This window comes from Haemaphysalis longicornis, unplaced genomic scaffold (assembly GCF_048455015.1).
Source record: "Haemaphysalis longicornis isolate Haplotype H1 unplaced genomic scaffold, Haemaphysalis longicornis Haplotype H1 scaffold_1, whole genome shotgun sequence".
In the NCBI taxonomy this organism is placed as follows: domain Eukaryota; kingdom Metazoa; phylum Arthropoda; class Arachnida; order Ixodida; family Ixodidae; genus Haemaphysalis; species Haemaphysalis longicornis.
In genome coordinates, this window is record NW_027526203.1 from 138,309,336 (window position 1) to 138,325,293 (window position 15,958).

Here is a 15,958-nt window from a genome sequence, read left to right on the forward strand (position 1 = left end):
GGGATTGCTTTTAGCTTCGGAAATATGTCGCCACTGAGCTCCTGCTATGGGGCACCCTATAATTGGAGGGTTAATTTAGTGATATGATTTCGGTGGCCTTCTGATACCATATTGCACTAATACTGTTGGGTTTCATGATTCATGGATGGTCTGACGCACCCACTCGCGTGCGAGGGGAGACGACGAGTGGTGAGCGCGAGGACGAATGAGTACGAGTTCTGACGGCGAATGATCAGCATGAGTGCGAGTGATCACGGTGAGTGGTGAGTGTGAGCGCGAGTGGGTGCGAGTGGTGGAGGGTGCATAGTGAGCGTGAGTGCGAGTGAGTGCGAGTGGTGAGGGCGACCGGTGAGTGTGAGTGTGAGTAAGTGGGTGAGGAAATGTATATTTTTCTGTGTGAATGTGAGTGAGTGGCGGCCAGTTTTGCTGAGGTATGTGAGTGTATATTATAGCATAAGAGTTTCTTGCACATATTTTCAATACGCTGTAGATCTCCCAAAGTGGGAGCCTGCAGCTCCTTCAGGCTGTTTTTCCGTAGCATTTACCGCAGGCCTCCAGCATCATGCATGCTGTGATGAGAAATAAATGACTCTATTCTATTGAATTCTATTCTATTTTATTCTATTCTATTCTATTCTGCATATAATAGTTTGGACATTGTTTTGCCTATATAATCGTCCCGTTTCAGAGTTCTTTTAACTTCTTGCAGGGCGGCTGAGCCGAGAGATAGACAGTCGCACAGATAGACCGACATATAGACAGGCCCCCATTTTCGCCATTAAGTAGCTCAAGAAAGACTATCGTCAACCTCAAAAACACGCTAGCTCTCTCTCGCTGTCGCCCCGTACGTCGTCGATAACTACGTTGGGGCTGTTGGAACCACGCGTATCCGGCCAACTCAACCCGGTCGACGTTGTAATCGTGGCCACGTGGTCGATAGCCTCACCGCGAACAACTCCGCTTCTTGTGCGGCGGATTTTGATTTCGATGCGATGAGCCCAATGCTACCATTGAAAACCTGGTTCACAGCGTTCCTCTTGTAGGTGTCGTTGTAGCTCTTCACACCCGATCCTTCGAACATTGCAGACAACCACCTAAGTAGGCGGTAGAAGATGTTTTTAAAGACGCTAGTATTTCTTGGGCTACTTCAACGTGAAGATTTCCGTCTGTCTGACTTTCTGTCGGTCCCTCGAATTAGCCGCGCTGCCAAAAGTTGAGAGAATTCTTCGACGAGGCGTTTATAAATACAAAACATTTCCAAACTACCATATCTGGTGGCAGTATTCATACTTGTGAACACTGTTGAGCAAAAAGAAAACAATAAGCATATCTGATACAAAATATTAATAGATAAGTAATATTTGCAGTGCTATGCTAAGTGAAAATACATGGTTGCTTGATTTTTGTGATCAACTAAAAAATACGCCCCAAAAAACGTTTTGACCAGAAATAAGAAAAAGCGTTCCAACGGGAATGAATGAATGAATAGATGTGCTTTATTATAAAGGATTCAGAAAGCCCTTTGGGGAGCAGGAGGTAAGCATGGAGGGGATGAAGGCGATACCACTAAAGTTCATTGGGGGATAATAGGTCCTTTAGTGGGCGTCTTCGTTCTTGTGCGCCGCCTAAAGAAACATGGTCAGGCCCGCTCTATACTGCTTTATAGAGACCACTCTCCAGTGCGTATTGGTCTATTGCTCCGTGTAAGGGTACGTTACTCCGGAGTAGCTGTAAGTCCGCGTGAGCGTCAGATGGCAGTGGCTGTTTATCAGGCGGGGCGGCTCTGCCTTTGTCAAATGTCGGACAGTGCCAGAATAAATGGTACAGGTTAGGCGTTGTAGCCTGCCCACAAGAGATACACGTGGGTGCTAAATTGAGGGAAGTGGCACCGTTATACCATTTTCGGGTTACGTGGTACATGCAGCGTTTACGTATGTCTTGTTAATAAAAATTTCTTCTTGTTTTAAATGCAACATTGTCGCTTATTGGAAAACGCGCATATGGGGACACACATTTTTTCAAATTAGAGCTCGCCGTCGTTCTGCGGGAGGATCGGCAATCTTGACGACTGCCCTCCCGTATGCGCCAAGATCTCGCGAGCCGCACTTTCTTTTTTCCGCTCATAGGCAGAGGAAATTCTCCGCGTAAAACTCCTAAGCCGCAGTTCTATTTTTTTTTTCTCCGCCCTAGTTCGGAGTAAAAATATTTAACATCATTTTCACACCATCACTTGATTGTTGGGGTGTTTAGGCGTACAGTAACCGAACGAGTTTTCGGACCTGGAAGAGAACAAAAAATAGTCCAAATAATAGAGCAGTCCGAAAAATCCACGAGTCAATGCTCCTATCGGAAAACTGGCGGTTCCTCAGGAAAGTCTGCAATATACAGCAAGTGCAAATTTTTGGATTCCGAAAAAACGGTCGGCTACTGTATACTGTTTTATACACTCCGCAGTACGGAGTGAACGCTCTACTGCTGGATGATTTTCCGGTGCATTCACCAAATCAAATTCCCCATCCGGCTAGGTTTTGTCTACTGTGCGGTCACATGACCCGTCGCTACCGCAGAGACGTCAGACCGGTGTTTTTAACCCCCTCCGCAGCCACCCGATATATCTTATTCAGTCAGTGAAGGCGTCTGTGCACTGGCGTTCAGAGTTGATCACGGGCTCTTTTGTGTTTTTGGGACATAGGAGATGCGTAACATTCCCAGCAATGGGGAATATTAGGGAACCTACAGACGCGGGACAACGCCGACGCCAGTGTTCTCTCTCCATTGGATTCTTAATAATGCCTTTGGTTATATGCGTTGTTGCTGCCATCGCATAGCCACGCTGTCTAGCCGAGCTGCATGTTGCATTCACTTACCCTTCGCCTTTGTCTTGTCTGCGCTGTACAGGTCCACAAATGTGCCCGCAGCAATGAGCAGAAGGATGGCGACGAACATGATCCTGCAATGACCCAGGACACAGTAGCCATACGTACGTGCCAATCGCAGACGTAGGTGCCCTCGATGCAGATACCAAAACGTAAAAAGCGCCGTAATATACTTTTTATATTAACAAAATACGTATAACCTATAGTTTTCAAGCAGTAAGAGTCGAAGCAATTACGCATACATAAAGTTCGGCAAGTAGTTTATTTTGCATACAAACTAATAGTTCCATGAAACATTAGGGAACAACTGCCGCTGTGTAAGTTTTACAGTCACAAGTTTCGTCCGCCGATAAAAGCGTCTTGATCTAGCCAGATTTCAAGCATACCTAATATTTACAAACGCATCCTAGGATTCGTAGCTTCTTATACAACAAATGTGCATGTACTAAGGTCTGCGAAATTCTCGGCCAGGTATACTAGTACTTATTCCTATGTAAAACACGCCGCCTCAATTATCCCAAAATAAATTAGAATGCGCCAATGCACTCCGCACAGATGGTTGACCAGCGAGGCTGTAACGTGCGGTCTGTGTTTCCCCGTGTGTTACTTCTTATGGTTCATTTAAACATTTCAAAGCGAAGATTCTTATGGCTAGGCGGAAGCAAGATCCGGCGATCCTGTGTACGCGCAAAATTCCTTCGGCGCAACGCCTTGTGCATGCGCTTAAAAACCTCGTTCTAGGAGGAATAGAAGCAGGGTGAAGGGAGCGATACAGTCTCCCTCGCAGCATAGCGCATGGACAGCGAGCGACTGTGTGAAGCACAGCTGTAGGGGTAACGGCGGGCAGCCCCTGCGGCTGTGCGGGCGGAGCAGCGGAAACGGGACAATGGCAAACATCGGCAGCACGTTACTTCGAAGTGGGTAGGCCACACTTCACACGTACTCCTGAAGATCAGGCCGCCTACGATCAGCGACCGCGCAAGCAGAAGCAAGAACGAGTTCATCTACGCCTTGACGGAGCTGCAGCCTGGGCAGAACCACAGGCTTTAGCGAACCATAAGGAGTAACCCAGGGGTAAACTCAGGCCCCACGTTACAGCTTCTGTGGGCAATTATTGGTACGGAGCATATGGGCGCATTTTAAAGCGAAGATTTATATTGCTAGGCAAGAGGAAATTCCGGCAGTCCCCGCGTATGAAGACAACCCCTCCTGCGCAAGCCCTCCTGCGCTACCGCAACCACGCGTCCACCGGAGGCGAGCGCCGTGTACACTGCCAGCGCGTATCTGGCTCCGATAGTTTCTCTTTCTGCGTGTACGGGATGGGTTTCTCTTCAGTTCCGACGCCACGCGCGAGCGCTTCGGCCGCTTATCGGAGCCCCAGAGTTTAATACAATAATAAGTAGAGAGGAATCTGGTGCATCGATCGTGCGGATGATGGACGTGATGGGTAGGAGTGGATTCGGATTGGCCCTCGATGGCTTGAACGCGTGCTGACACATTACTGAGTGGAAATGTTGTATAACCAAGGTTGATAATTTACATATTTATTTATTTATATATTTATTTATTTATTTAAATACCTACATTTCCCCCCGAGGGCATAACAGTAGGGGGTAAAAACACACTTTCATACACGAAAGGCGCCAACAACAAGAAAAGAAAGGAATAAGGAATAACAACAAAGAAGGAAATAACAGACAAAAATATACAAACGCCTCCAATGAAATAACAATGCCCAGCATTCAAAGTAACCCACGTATGCAGAAACAGGCATACATCCCCGCATGAAAGAAAACAAGTAGGCAATAAACCGAAATGCACGCTAGGAAAAATAGCGTACAGATTTTAGCCTTGAAGATGATTGCGCAAAGCCACAACATGGAATTCGTTATCGTTTGCAAGTTGGATGATTTCCCGGGGAAGCTGGTTCCAGGATTTTATAGGGGTTGGGGGTAAAAATGAATTCTTAGAAAAAGTTGTACAAGCGGCCATTTCTCTTATCTTGAGCGTGTGGTCAAGCCGAAAGGAGATGTACATGGTGAGCACCAGATAGGCGATTTTGTTCAGTGGTACTCGATTGAAGTATATGTTCTCAAAAAAGTCACGCGAAAAATCGACGCTGCTTGTAGTAGCTGTACAAGGCTGGAGAAACAGCAGAGCTGGCGGCCCCATTTCAAATCTCAGGGTCAATCCCCCTGAGTGGGTATGGGCCATTATCCCAAAGATGAAGAAGAAGAAGAGGGCGACGATGACCCTTTCTTTGAATCATCCACCTAGGCAGTAATCTCATTGGAATTAACGACTGATGTTTGGCCGATCCCCTGATTGGGTGTGCGCCAATAATATCAAGGAACTACAACAACAACAACAACAACCCTTAGGGAAGGCAGCATTTGTTCGCCGACACTCTGGACCAAGTCCTCAATGAGTTCTACGTGTTCTTTCAGCATCAGTAAAACGTCAAAGGTTACGACCTGAGCGAACTGGAATGGGAGAAGACGAAGGTGGTGTTCAAGGACTTCCTGTCCATCTTTGACCCGATCATCCTGTCTACACCCAAGTGCTGCCACCCGCAGTTTTTCTACTTCTACCTCTGAAACTACGGGCCCGCCGTCGTTTGAGTGGCCTTCATCGACTACCTCTGGAAGAAGGGGCCGAACCCGACCACATCGAGCACCATCCGGCAGGCGTCTGCAGTCTACTTTAGGGCACCTTCCTGGCCAGGGCAAAGTTTGTGCCACTCAGCACTGTATGTGCCTCCCTATCGCTGTTCTGCCAGTGGGCGCACGCCTACGTGAGCTCCCTTGGGTGACGGGGGCGTTGGCTGCGAGCTCCAGCACCACCTTCTCCTACGTCTTCGCCTTCCACCACCGCAACATCGCCGAGGGGGACGAAGGGCTGGAGTACCTGCGGGGCCTGAACCTGGAGGTCCAGGTGATGTGCCCGCTGAAACCTTTGAAGGCGTGTCTGCCTGCGGTGGTGCAGCAGTTTGCTTCGATAGCGAGCCACCACCATGTGATCTACTGCTACACAGTCCTCGAGTGCAACCAGCGCTTCTGTTTGCCCACCGCAGCCACCTCTGGGGAAGCGGTAGGCCCTGGGCATGCTATCCTGGAAGCCCTCTTCCTCTTCGACGTCTACCTGCTCAAGCACACCGCAAAATGCCTCACGATTCCCCTATGCTTTCCTTGGCGTTATAGACTGCCGGCATTTTTTCTGTATTTCAACGAGGAGCCCCTCATTCCAAGCCACCCACCCTCCCCCACACACACACACACACACACACACACACACACACACACACACACACACACGCGCGCGCACGCACGCACGCACGCACGCACGCACGCACGCACACGCACACGCACACGCACACGCACACGCACACACACACACACACACACACACACACACACACACACATATATATATATATATATATATATATATCTGGCATGCTGGCGATGGGGCCGAAGGCGTGGTGAACACAAAGTAAGAAACCTCGGTAACAGCAACAACGGAGGGTTTATTTCGACGTTTCGACTTCGAGACAAGTCTTCTACGGGACTATTTTCTTCTTCTCCGACACTATATATATACCGGTTCGATGAGTTCAATTATCACTGCATTAGAAAAAAACATTCAGTAGTTTAAAACTACAGTCAAATCACAATACAAACAAAAATTCAAAATGCTGCTGTTCCCCAACGGCAGTGGCGCAATTGCGACGCAAACTTTAAACAATTACGAGATATTAGAAAAACTGCTGAAGCGGCGACGATTTGCCACCTACTTTCTCGTCCAGACTTTATGTTGCCCTAGCGACTATTAATAAAGCCACCGCCAAGACATCTGGCGATGGGATGGTGCTGGTGGCGCTGGTGCTGGTGGCGCTGGCTACCACCCCCAAGCACAGGAAAAAATTACATTGACATAAATACCCCTGAAAGTGGAGGGGAAAAATGGCCCCGGCGGTAGCGTAGTGGTTATCGCACCAGACCGCTTTTCTGGAGGTCGTGGGTTCGGATCCCACCTGGCGGGCATTTTTTCTCCACTTTCGTTCTTTCCAAATTCTTTATCTGTTCAATGACCTACCATATCCTCCCCTTTGCTTTCCGATGTTTTCTTGGCTGCCAAACTTTACTCCCTCATTTCATATCCTGATTCGCTATATATATATATATATATATATCTTCAGAGACAGAGCCCCAAAATGCTAAAGGACCACTTTTAATTAGGCTGCCGAGCGCAGGCCACCGAAAGACGGAGCTGCCCGGTGATGATGATGGTTATACACATATGGCAGTGGCGATGAATTTGGATGGGTAGAAGGAACAGAGGGATTGACCCGCCGTGTTCCACACTGCATATAACAATGATCATGGCGTTTCCACGCATAAATATCACAGCAGTACACTCCCTATGCCCACTATATAAATATGCGAACCATGTATGGGTTTGCTTATTTATTGTTTGTTTTTACTGTCGGGCCATGCCCGGCTGTGTTATCTCCGTTCCAAGCAAAGCGCGTCTTCCATTATTTATTTTGATGCCGCACGGGCTATCACATTCAGGTAAGCAGACTGTTTCGCCCTAACGTCGCTAGCCCAGAATAACCTTCTGTGATCTACAATGTTCTGGATGTGAATCGACGGTTCCAGAAACACTCGCGCGAAAGATAAAAGCCTGCAGAGCAGACGCCGCGGCATTCGATTTCACGACACTCGCCTGCGCAAGTCACTTTGTTGACTACTGCTTCGCCGCCTCTGTATTCTTTTGAGTTGTTAGGGGAGCACAAGTTGACTCCAATAAACTTGTTTCTCCTTCAAGACAACTGCGTCGTCCTTGTCTTCGTGACATCTGGTGGAGGTGCTGGGTACTCACCCTTTATGCTCCCTACGACATCTGGAAGCCGCCAAGCCAGTCCAACCAGAGAAAGCCGCCGACTGCAAGGATTGCTACCCGAGTTCGGTCTTATGCCAGAAGGGCCCAAGAGAAGAAACGCTGCAACCAACACCATGGTGCAAGAAACAACGTCGCCATTCGTCCTGCAGCAGCCCCGGGAACCGCCATCGTTCCGGGGAGCCCCCGCTGAAGACGCCGAAGAATGGTGGGAGAAGCTGGAGTGAGTCCTCATCTTCAACAGGTGGGACGACGAAGAAACTTGCCGGCATGTCTTCTTTTACTTAGAAGATGCTGCTAGAACTTGGTTCGAGAACCATGAGAGCTCTTTGACCGACTGGACTGAATTCAAAAGCGAGTTCCTTAAGACCTTCACTACCGTGGCGAGAAAAGAGCGAGCTGCGCTTTTGCTTGAAACTCGAACGCAGCACCCCAACGAAGGTGTCGTGGTCTTCGTTGATGAGATGAAGCGACTTTTTCGCCATGCGGACCCCAAAATGACCGAAGGAAAGAAGCTCAGGTTTCTAATGCGAGGAGTGAAGCAAGAGCTTTTTGCTTGTCTAGTCCGTAACCCGCCGAAGACGGTGGCGGAATTCGCGTCTGAGGCGGCCGCGATGGAGAAGACGCTAGAAATTCGAACAGGGCAGTACGACCGCCCTGTCAACGCACTGTTCTCGGAGACCATCGGTGCCGCAACTGTAAGCTCCGATACATTGCGCGAGACCATCCGAGCAGTGGTCAAGGAGGAGCTTGAAGCTTTTCCAACGACGCCGCAACCTCAAGTGCTTGCCCTGACTGACGTCATCCGAGAAGAGGTTCAACAGGCGCTGGGGACTTCTACGCCTTCAGAAGCACCACGTCAGCCCCAAGCGATGACCTACTCCGCAGCTCTTCGTCAACCGCGCCATGCTCCAACCCGTCGTCAAGAGGCCGAGCCATACCGCCGTCCAATGCCGCCCGCCCGACGCCCTGTAGAAAAATACCAGGCGCCAAGGAAGACCGACGTGTGGCTAACGCCCGATAATCGCCCGCTGTGCCACCACTGCGGAGCGGCCGACCACATCTACCGTCGGTGTCCCTACAAGAGGCTCGGTTTGCGAAGGATCTACGTCGACGCCCCACGCCCCCGATACGGCCAGCGCCCTGCTGCGATCGAAGAATACCTCTCCAACACCAACCGAGGACCAGCCAGCTTCAACCGTTCACCGTCGCCCTACCCCTATCAGTCACCGAACCGCCGGAGCACTGCTGACTTCTCACGTGGAAGGTTCCCCAGCCCACGCGGGGGAAACTAAAAGCAGCAACTTCTGGAGGTAAAGTTGCACGACCGCGGAAAAATGAAAACCCTCCAACGACGCAGCGACTCGCTGAATACCATGATTCACGACATGCCCTCAGCCCGACGACCCAATCTACCCTGAGGTGACTCCAGAACACGACAACAGCAAAACAGCGCGACGCGTACCCGATCTGACCGAGACGTCCGTTGAGAAGACGACGACAACGACGATGCACAGTGCCCGACCATCAACACGTACAAGCAGAGATACGACGCCCCGACGAACCCGGAACTCGAGGACGACTGCATCTGACGTCAAGGTGTCCATCGACGGCTTTGACGTAGTCGCCCTCGTAGACACGGGAGCTGACTATTCGGTAATGAGCGGACCATTTGCGTCTAAACTGACGAAAGTTATGACCAGATGGGACGGTCCGCACATACGCACAGCAGGAGGCCACCTCGTGACGCCAAGTGGAACGTGCACATCACGCGTCACTATAGCCGGCACAACTTACTCTGCGGCGTTCGTAATTTTGCCCAACTGCTCCCGCAACGTAATTCTAGGAATAGACTTTGTGACAGACAACGGCGCAATAATTGATCTATAGATCAAGTCGATAACTTTTGCCTCCGATCACTCCACGACGCCGCAGCAGAACCCCGAACACCGTGCTGCTGTTAGGATCGCCGACGATCACGTCACCCTGCCACCCTGCGCAAGCTTGATGATCACCGTCTACTGTGAAGGTCCTGCTCCTGAAGTCGACGCTATCGTGGAGAGGGATCAAAGGTTGCTTCTCGACCGGGGTGTGTCTGTCGCAAGTGCCCGGTAAGGAGCACCGGTCAATGCCAATTCTCGAAAAACTTGCAACTTTCGGCGGCTTACCGTGTTAACACCGGGCAGGTTGTCCGACGGAACAGCTGTTCTTTTAAGGCACTGTCTTTTCACTGCCGCGAATGATTGCAAAGCCTTTTGGGTCGGCTTTTCATGTCTGCGGCGTTTTCTGTGCTGTCATTATTTTCGTCTGAGATGTGCCTGAAACACTCTGCCCTGAGGTGTACTACAGACCGAGTCCTTAAACGTTCCCTCAAAATTGTACCTTTGATATTCAAAGCTTGCGTTGGGTTTGCGGCTGCCGAAAGCGATGCAGGCTTACGCCTCATGTGTATTTCGTAGATTTCCACTGCCCCACTGCGCATAATTTCGCCGTATATCAAAGGAATCTTGCCTGACCGACTAGTGCCCTATTGAAACTCATGTATTTTTGTCGTTTGTTTTCTCTCTATAGAAATTTGAACGTGCGCCCCCTAGAATAAGTGGCGCCACCTATAAGATGATCTCGTGGCCATATATAGTGGTGGCGAATCGCACCAGCGTGCAGCTTCATGTAGTCAGTTCCGTAGCCAAGCTTGGCCAAGGCTCGTCAAGCGTCAATATGGCGGTCCGCGCATGTTGCCCGGCCGGAATGGGGGAAAGAAAGCTCAGTAGAGCTTTCGGCTAGTGTGTGGAGTGTGGCCACCGGCTAGTGTGTGGAGTGTGGAAAAAGTGATGCAATTTTTTCACAGCCACCGTAGTAGGGTGGCTAGAATGGGAAGGTGTGATGTCCGCGGCGCCTTTCCCGCAGAGCGGGTGTTCCCCCGGCGCGTGCCTGCCGCTAGGGCAATACAGAGCGCTGTCGTCAGGGGCGCCGTCAGCGTTTCCGCGCGGGAAAGCCAGTCCAGCGGCAGCCTCTGTATCAGCGCCTGGGCGCGGACTATCGCTAATTGATTGTTCGGTTTAACGCGCCGACGCAACGGAGGCGATGAGGCACACCGTAGTGGAGGGCTCCGGATTAATTTTGACCACCTGGGGATTTTTAACGTGCGCCGAAATCTCGTACACACGGGTGTTTTTGCTTTTCGCCTCCATCAGAAAAGCGGCCGCAGCGGCGGAGAATCGAACCCGCGTTCTCGTGCTCAGCAGCGCAACGCCTTAGCCACTGAGCCACCGCGGCGGGCAGGACTAGTCGCTGTGTGTTTTGCTGCAGATTATTGCATGTTTCGTGTATAACTGCACTGCTGTGCGGTGGCGAATATGCCTTCTATGGTGCGATTTCAGATACAAACCTTGTTCCGAAAAAGAATTGATTGATTGATTGTGGGGTTTAACGCACCGACGCAACGCAGGCGATGAGGCGCGCGGTAGTGGAGGGCTCCGGATTAATTTTGACCACCTGGGGATCTTTATCGTGCGCCGAAATCTCGTACACACGGGCGTTTTTGCTTTTCGCCTCCATCAGAAAAGCGGCCGCCGCGGCCGGGAATCGAACCCGCGACCTCGTGCTCAGCAGCGCAACGCCTTAGCCACTGAGCCACCGCGGCGGGTCGTTCCGAAAAAGTGTCCCTCTTTTTTGCACCCGCGTGTCAAGACTTGATTTTGAAGTGGTCGCATGCTATTCCGAAGGCCGACAAGACGCTTCAGGACAATTGGGCTGTTTGCGCAAAGCACTTTGACGTGACATGATTAGTTCTAGCATGTCATACAGTTAACATCCGATCTAACGCAGTAACCGAAAAGCGCGTATTTCGTTAAATCGGGACTGTCATTTTACAAGCAGTCAATTTCATAAATTTATGTCTAAAGGGAGTCGCATCCCAGCAGCTACCAAATTGTGGCGGCTAGCTACGGCGCTCACTTGACGATAATTAAGCGATGCATTAAAAGTGCACGGGGAAATAAGCTGGGGCTTCTTGAAGTCATCGCACCCCAGCATTCACGCGAAACACAGCGCTTTCTGTTGTACCACCACCCCCTGAGCGGACCGTTCTTGGCTCTCATATCCTTGAACCACGTAAACAGGGCTTCCTCCAGTTTCTCGTGCAGGATATATGTGTCCTTGAGGTTATTTTTCTTCGACGCACTTCCACAAGAATTGGCATGAATGATGGCGTCATTTCCCTTCAAGATTGTGGGAAGCGTGCTGGTCAGGACGCCATGCACCACGGGATTGTTGAGTAATTTATCACGTAAAGTTCCGTGAAAACAAATGCCTCTTTTTTTTTCTGACGTGGCGCAATCATCTTCGCGGTGTTCTGTCCGAACACATTCGAAATTTCTCATTATTAGATATATCTGTTGCTCGAAATTCTTCGTTAAACCGGGAGGTGTCGGGGAATCTATTTCGTTAGTTTGAGTTCGTAAAAGCATTAATCAGAATTTGTTCGTTAGATCGAGTTTTGAATGTACTATTTTACGGCGGCTAAATCTAGTACGTGGTACAACTAAAAACAATGCTGCTACACATCTGAAGCGGCCGCACTTATTGTGTGCTACACATCGTTCATTTTTATTTGCAGTTTGATTACAAAACAACAAGAGCAATGGCAAAAAAAAAAAAGGCTTGCGTAACGTGAAAGAAGCAGCAGAACTGAACTGCATTCTGCTCCACGCAATAAAGTTTGCTCGGCTAGGAACATGTTGCATCTTTTTGTTTGGTTTTCGAACTACATTGGGAATGAAATGACTCCAGGGCGTTGAATTAGAACGTATGCCACAATTTCATGTTGATTTGGCTGGTGTAAACGAAGTTATCTACTTTCGTACGCAATTACGCCCACCACCAACAGCAACAAAAAAATACGAGTGGCAAGGATAAACATGCCGCGTGATCCTAGCAATTATATAGCACTCACCTCGAAGAAAAAAAATATTTCACATAAACCCTGTAAAAGCCCTGTACCACACATAAGCTCCCGCTCAGCGGCTTTAATGTGGCATTTCTCAAACGCCTGCTTGCTTTCTGGCAGCTTAAAACTCGGATGTATTTAGCCGTGTCGAAAACCCCATGTTAGCGGTAGCGCAACACAAGCCTTGCCTTGTCTAAGGAACTGCGGTATTAGCTACAATATCCAGAGCTCAGTACCGCGTCCCCGCCGAGTCGTGGCAGAGACGCGTAGCACGGAGAACGACCAGAACGGCCGCGCGAGCTGACGGCGCCCCTGACGACAGCGCCGCCGCGCGGCATTCACGCGAACGGGGGCCAGCTTTTCCTGGCCGGTCATCACACCTAGCCACCCTAACCGTAGGCTGACGGCAACCGCGTCCTAGCAACGGCGCCGAAGGCCGGCCCACTGAGGTACGACGTCACTGCGCAGCCCAGCCAGTAGCCAATGGTCGGCGGGCAAAGACGAAGCAGACGACAGTGGAGCGAGCGACGGCGGAGGAGGTAGCGCTTTCGCGCCAAATACAAGCAAAAAAGGGCGGCTGTCCAATATGGCGGTTTCGGCTGCTGAATAAGTGGCGTCAGGGCCTCTCCTTAGCATTTCCACAGCCGGACTCGACTCTCCTCCTCCCGCGCTCCCCTTACTGCCTTCGCATTGGGGCGTCTTGCTGCCTGCCGTCGCAAGTTGGGGGTGGCGCTGCTACCCCACTGTTGCTCCGCTGCCGCCAAGCGCGTTCACAGGCGCAGTGTGTGCGCTGCAGCGCCGGTTACAGCCACATGTCTGACAATTTGTGACGTGGAAAGTGCGAGGTTGCACGTTCTTCGATGAATATGCACTGTTGTCCAGTAAGCTGCCAGCATTTAACCTAGTAACGCTGGCCAGCACCCATAGCGGCGAAAAATATCGGTGGCGCCATGAAAAGATGTCCTGAAGATCTGCCGCAATGTGGAGAAATGGCTTCGTGTTCTGCAGGTTCAATTGAACGACCTAAAATCGCGACATTCACATAGTGACCGCTGTATGGCAATGATGTTGCCGTCAAATAAGCTAGCATTATTTGGTCAGTTGAAGCCTCATTGTTGAACTGCTATCCACACAAAATCGGATTTACGATTATTCAAGGAGAATTGCCAAGCTGTATATAAATATCCAGTCCTCACCAATTTTTTTGAGAAATCAACCACAAAAACTCGCACAACGGGGTAGGAACACTACAGCTCACAAGGAATATATGTTTTATATCTACAATGCAACTTAGTGCACATTGCCCGAAAATGCGAATGCACGCCTCTGTTTAATGAGACTGTAGGGATAGCAAAGCAGAAAAACCAGCTCGCAAGAGAAACCATTGGGACGTTTTAGATGGCTCGCCTTGGTCACACTGGCATAAGTATACCGACACTGGGTTTATCGGCCAAATAAATTGCGTATCTTGCCCCTGAATAATTCCAAACGGCCGCACCCTGCTTTATCTCCCTTGTTTTTTTTTTCTTTTTTGTGTGTGGTACCGGGTTTCACACAGTTGTCAGTTGTTGCCTAGTTTTATCTGTACGAAAGAACACGAGCTGTGTTCGCCTGACAGATGGTTATATATACGCTGCGGAATCTACTTTTTCGGTGATGTACGTATTTGTTGCGTAATATATGAGCGTTTTTACGAATGAATGCTGACTGATTGATCATGGGGTTAAATGCACTGACGCTACACAGGCGGTTAGGCGCACCGTAGTGGAAAGCTCCGGATTAATTTTGACCATCTGGGTATCTTAAACGTCCGCCGAAATTTCATACACACAGGCATTTTTGCTTTTAGCCTCCATCAGAAAAGCAGCCGCCGGGCCCGGGAATCCAACCCGCATTCCTGAGCTGCGAATAAATGCTAGTTGGAAGTAGGGCTTGTCTCTGTCGTCCTTTTTCGCCCTTGGTGTAATTTTTTTGCGTTTTACACTCCTACATTAGGCAGTTCTTGTGGGATGTGTTGCTTTTTTATTCAGCTATACTCATACGGGATATCCTTCTTTCCCAAAATTGTAAAAGGCTGGGCATGAAATAAAACGTTATGTGTCACGGTGCGCCTCATGTCCGGAATGTTGCAAGCAAATAGAGTACATACGCGAACAACTTTTGCTCTTATTTTATTGCGTAAACAAGTGCATTGCGTGTATATCGTTTATATACCAGAACCAAAAAAAATTCACAGAATATTCACGGGGTGAATGATGATGAGTGGGCGAAGCTCCTGAGCGGAAATCATCGGTAAAACCGTGACTCTTCAGTGAAAGTTCGCCCACTACATCTGTGTCCGAACGTAACGTCTAGAAAGTCTCGCTTAAACCGCGCGTCGGCACCTTGGGGCTGAGCTCGCCTGATGCGTTTTGTAGACGCCTCACGAGCTCTCACTGCATCGGGGTCTGCCTGCCGATACGCGCGCTTTCTCGCCGCTTCCCGTTCTCTGACGTTTTGGAGATCCTCTTCGCGCCGCAGCCGTGCCGCTTCGCGTACGGCAGGGTCCTCGCGCCGTTGCCGTGACGCTTGGGCCTCTCGTTCTCGAACGCTGGGATCTTGGCGGCGTCGTCGCGCAGCCAGACGACACGCTTCGGCCCCCCGCTCTCGTACGGCAGGATCTTGGCGGCGGCGTCGCGCAGCTTCACGGAGCGCTTCTGCCTCGCGGGCTCGCACATCTGCAGCCTTATCCATCGGGCGACTCCGAGCGCGCGCCAACAGCGAACGGATTTTATTACAACGCTCCCCGCCATCTAGTAAACAATCCAAGAACTAAACTAGAGGTAGCCACGCCATCTAGTAAACAATCCAAGCGCATCTTTTCATCATATTCAAGTACCGCCATCTAGTAAACAATCCAAGAACTAAACTAGAGGTAGCCACGCCATCTAGTAAACAATCCAAGAACTAAACTAGAGGTGGCTACATACATACGTCGAGGATGGACAGACCCACGCCCTAAGGAGCTTCGCCCATAAAAAATCTGGACCATATCAGTTACACCAAATTCCCCGTTTCATGCGGAAATGCCACCGCGAAAGCCCACTGGTTACGTTGTCGACGCTCAAGCTGCTTTGCTCTTGCCTTGCCGGAGACACGGCGACGCGGACCTTGCGGTGAGGTGGTTCTGCCCTCGTGCGGTGCGGTCAGCCCCCCCCCCAACTACGCGTCAGAAAAATCCCATGCGCCGAAC

General features: G+C 50.2%; 1 protein-coding gene and 1 non-coding gene across 2 annotated transcripts in view; one reads left to right on the top strand and one right to left on the bottom strand.

Annotated features, from left to right (window-relative positions):
- The window catches only part of LOC144136988 (O-acyltransferase like protein-like), a 150,846-nt gene that overhangs the window by 79,161 nt on the left and 55,727 nt on the right, over positions 1-15,958 (bottom strand). The window contains exon 5 of the mRNA XM_077669438.1: positions 2,868-2,950. Within this exon, the coding sequence (XP_077525564.1) occupies positions 2,868-2,950 (83 nt within the window). The remainder of the gene's footprint in view (positions 1-2,867; positions 2,951-15,958) is intronic.
- Positions 6,845-6,917, top strand: Trnas-gcu (transfer RNA serine (anticodon GCU)). Its single transcript has one exon. It is a non-coding gene; the product is annotated as a tRNA-Ser (tRNA).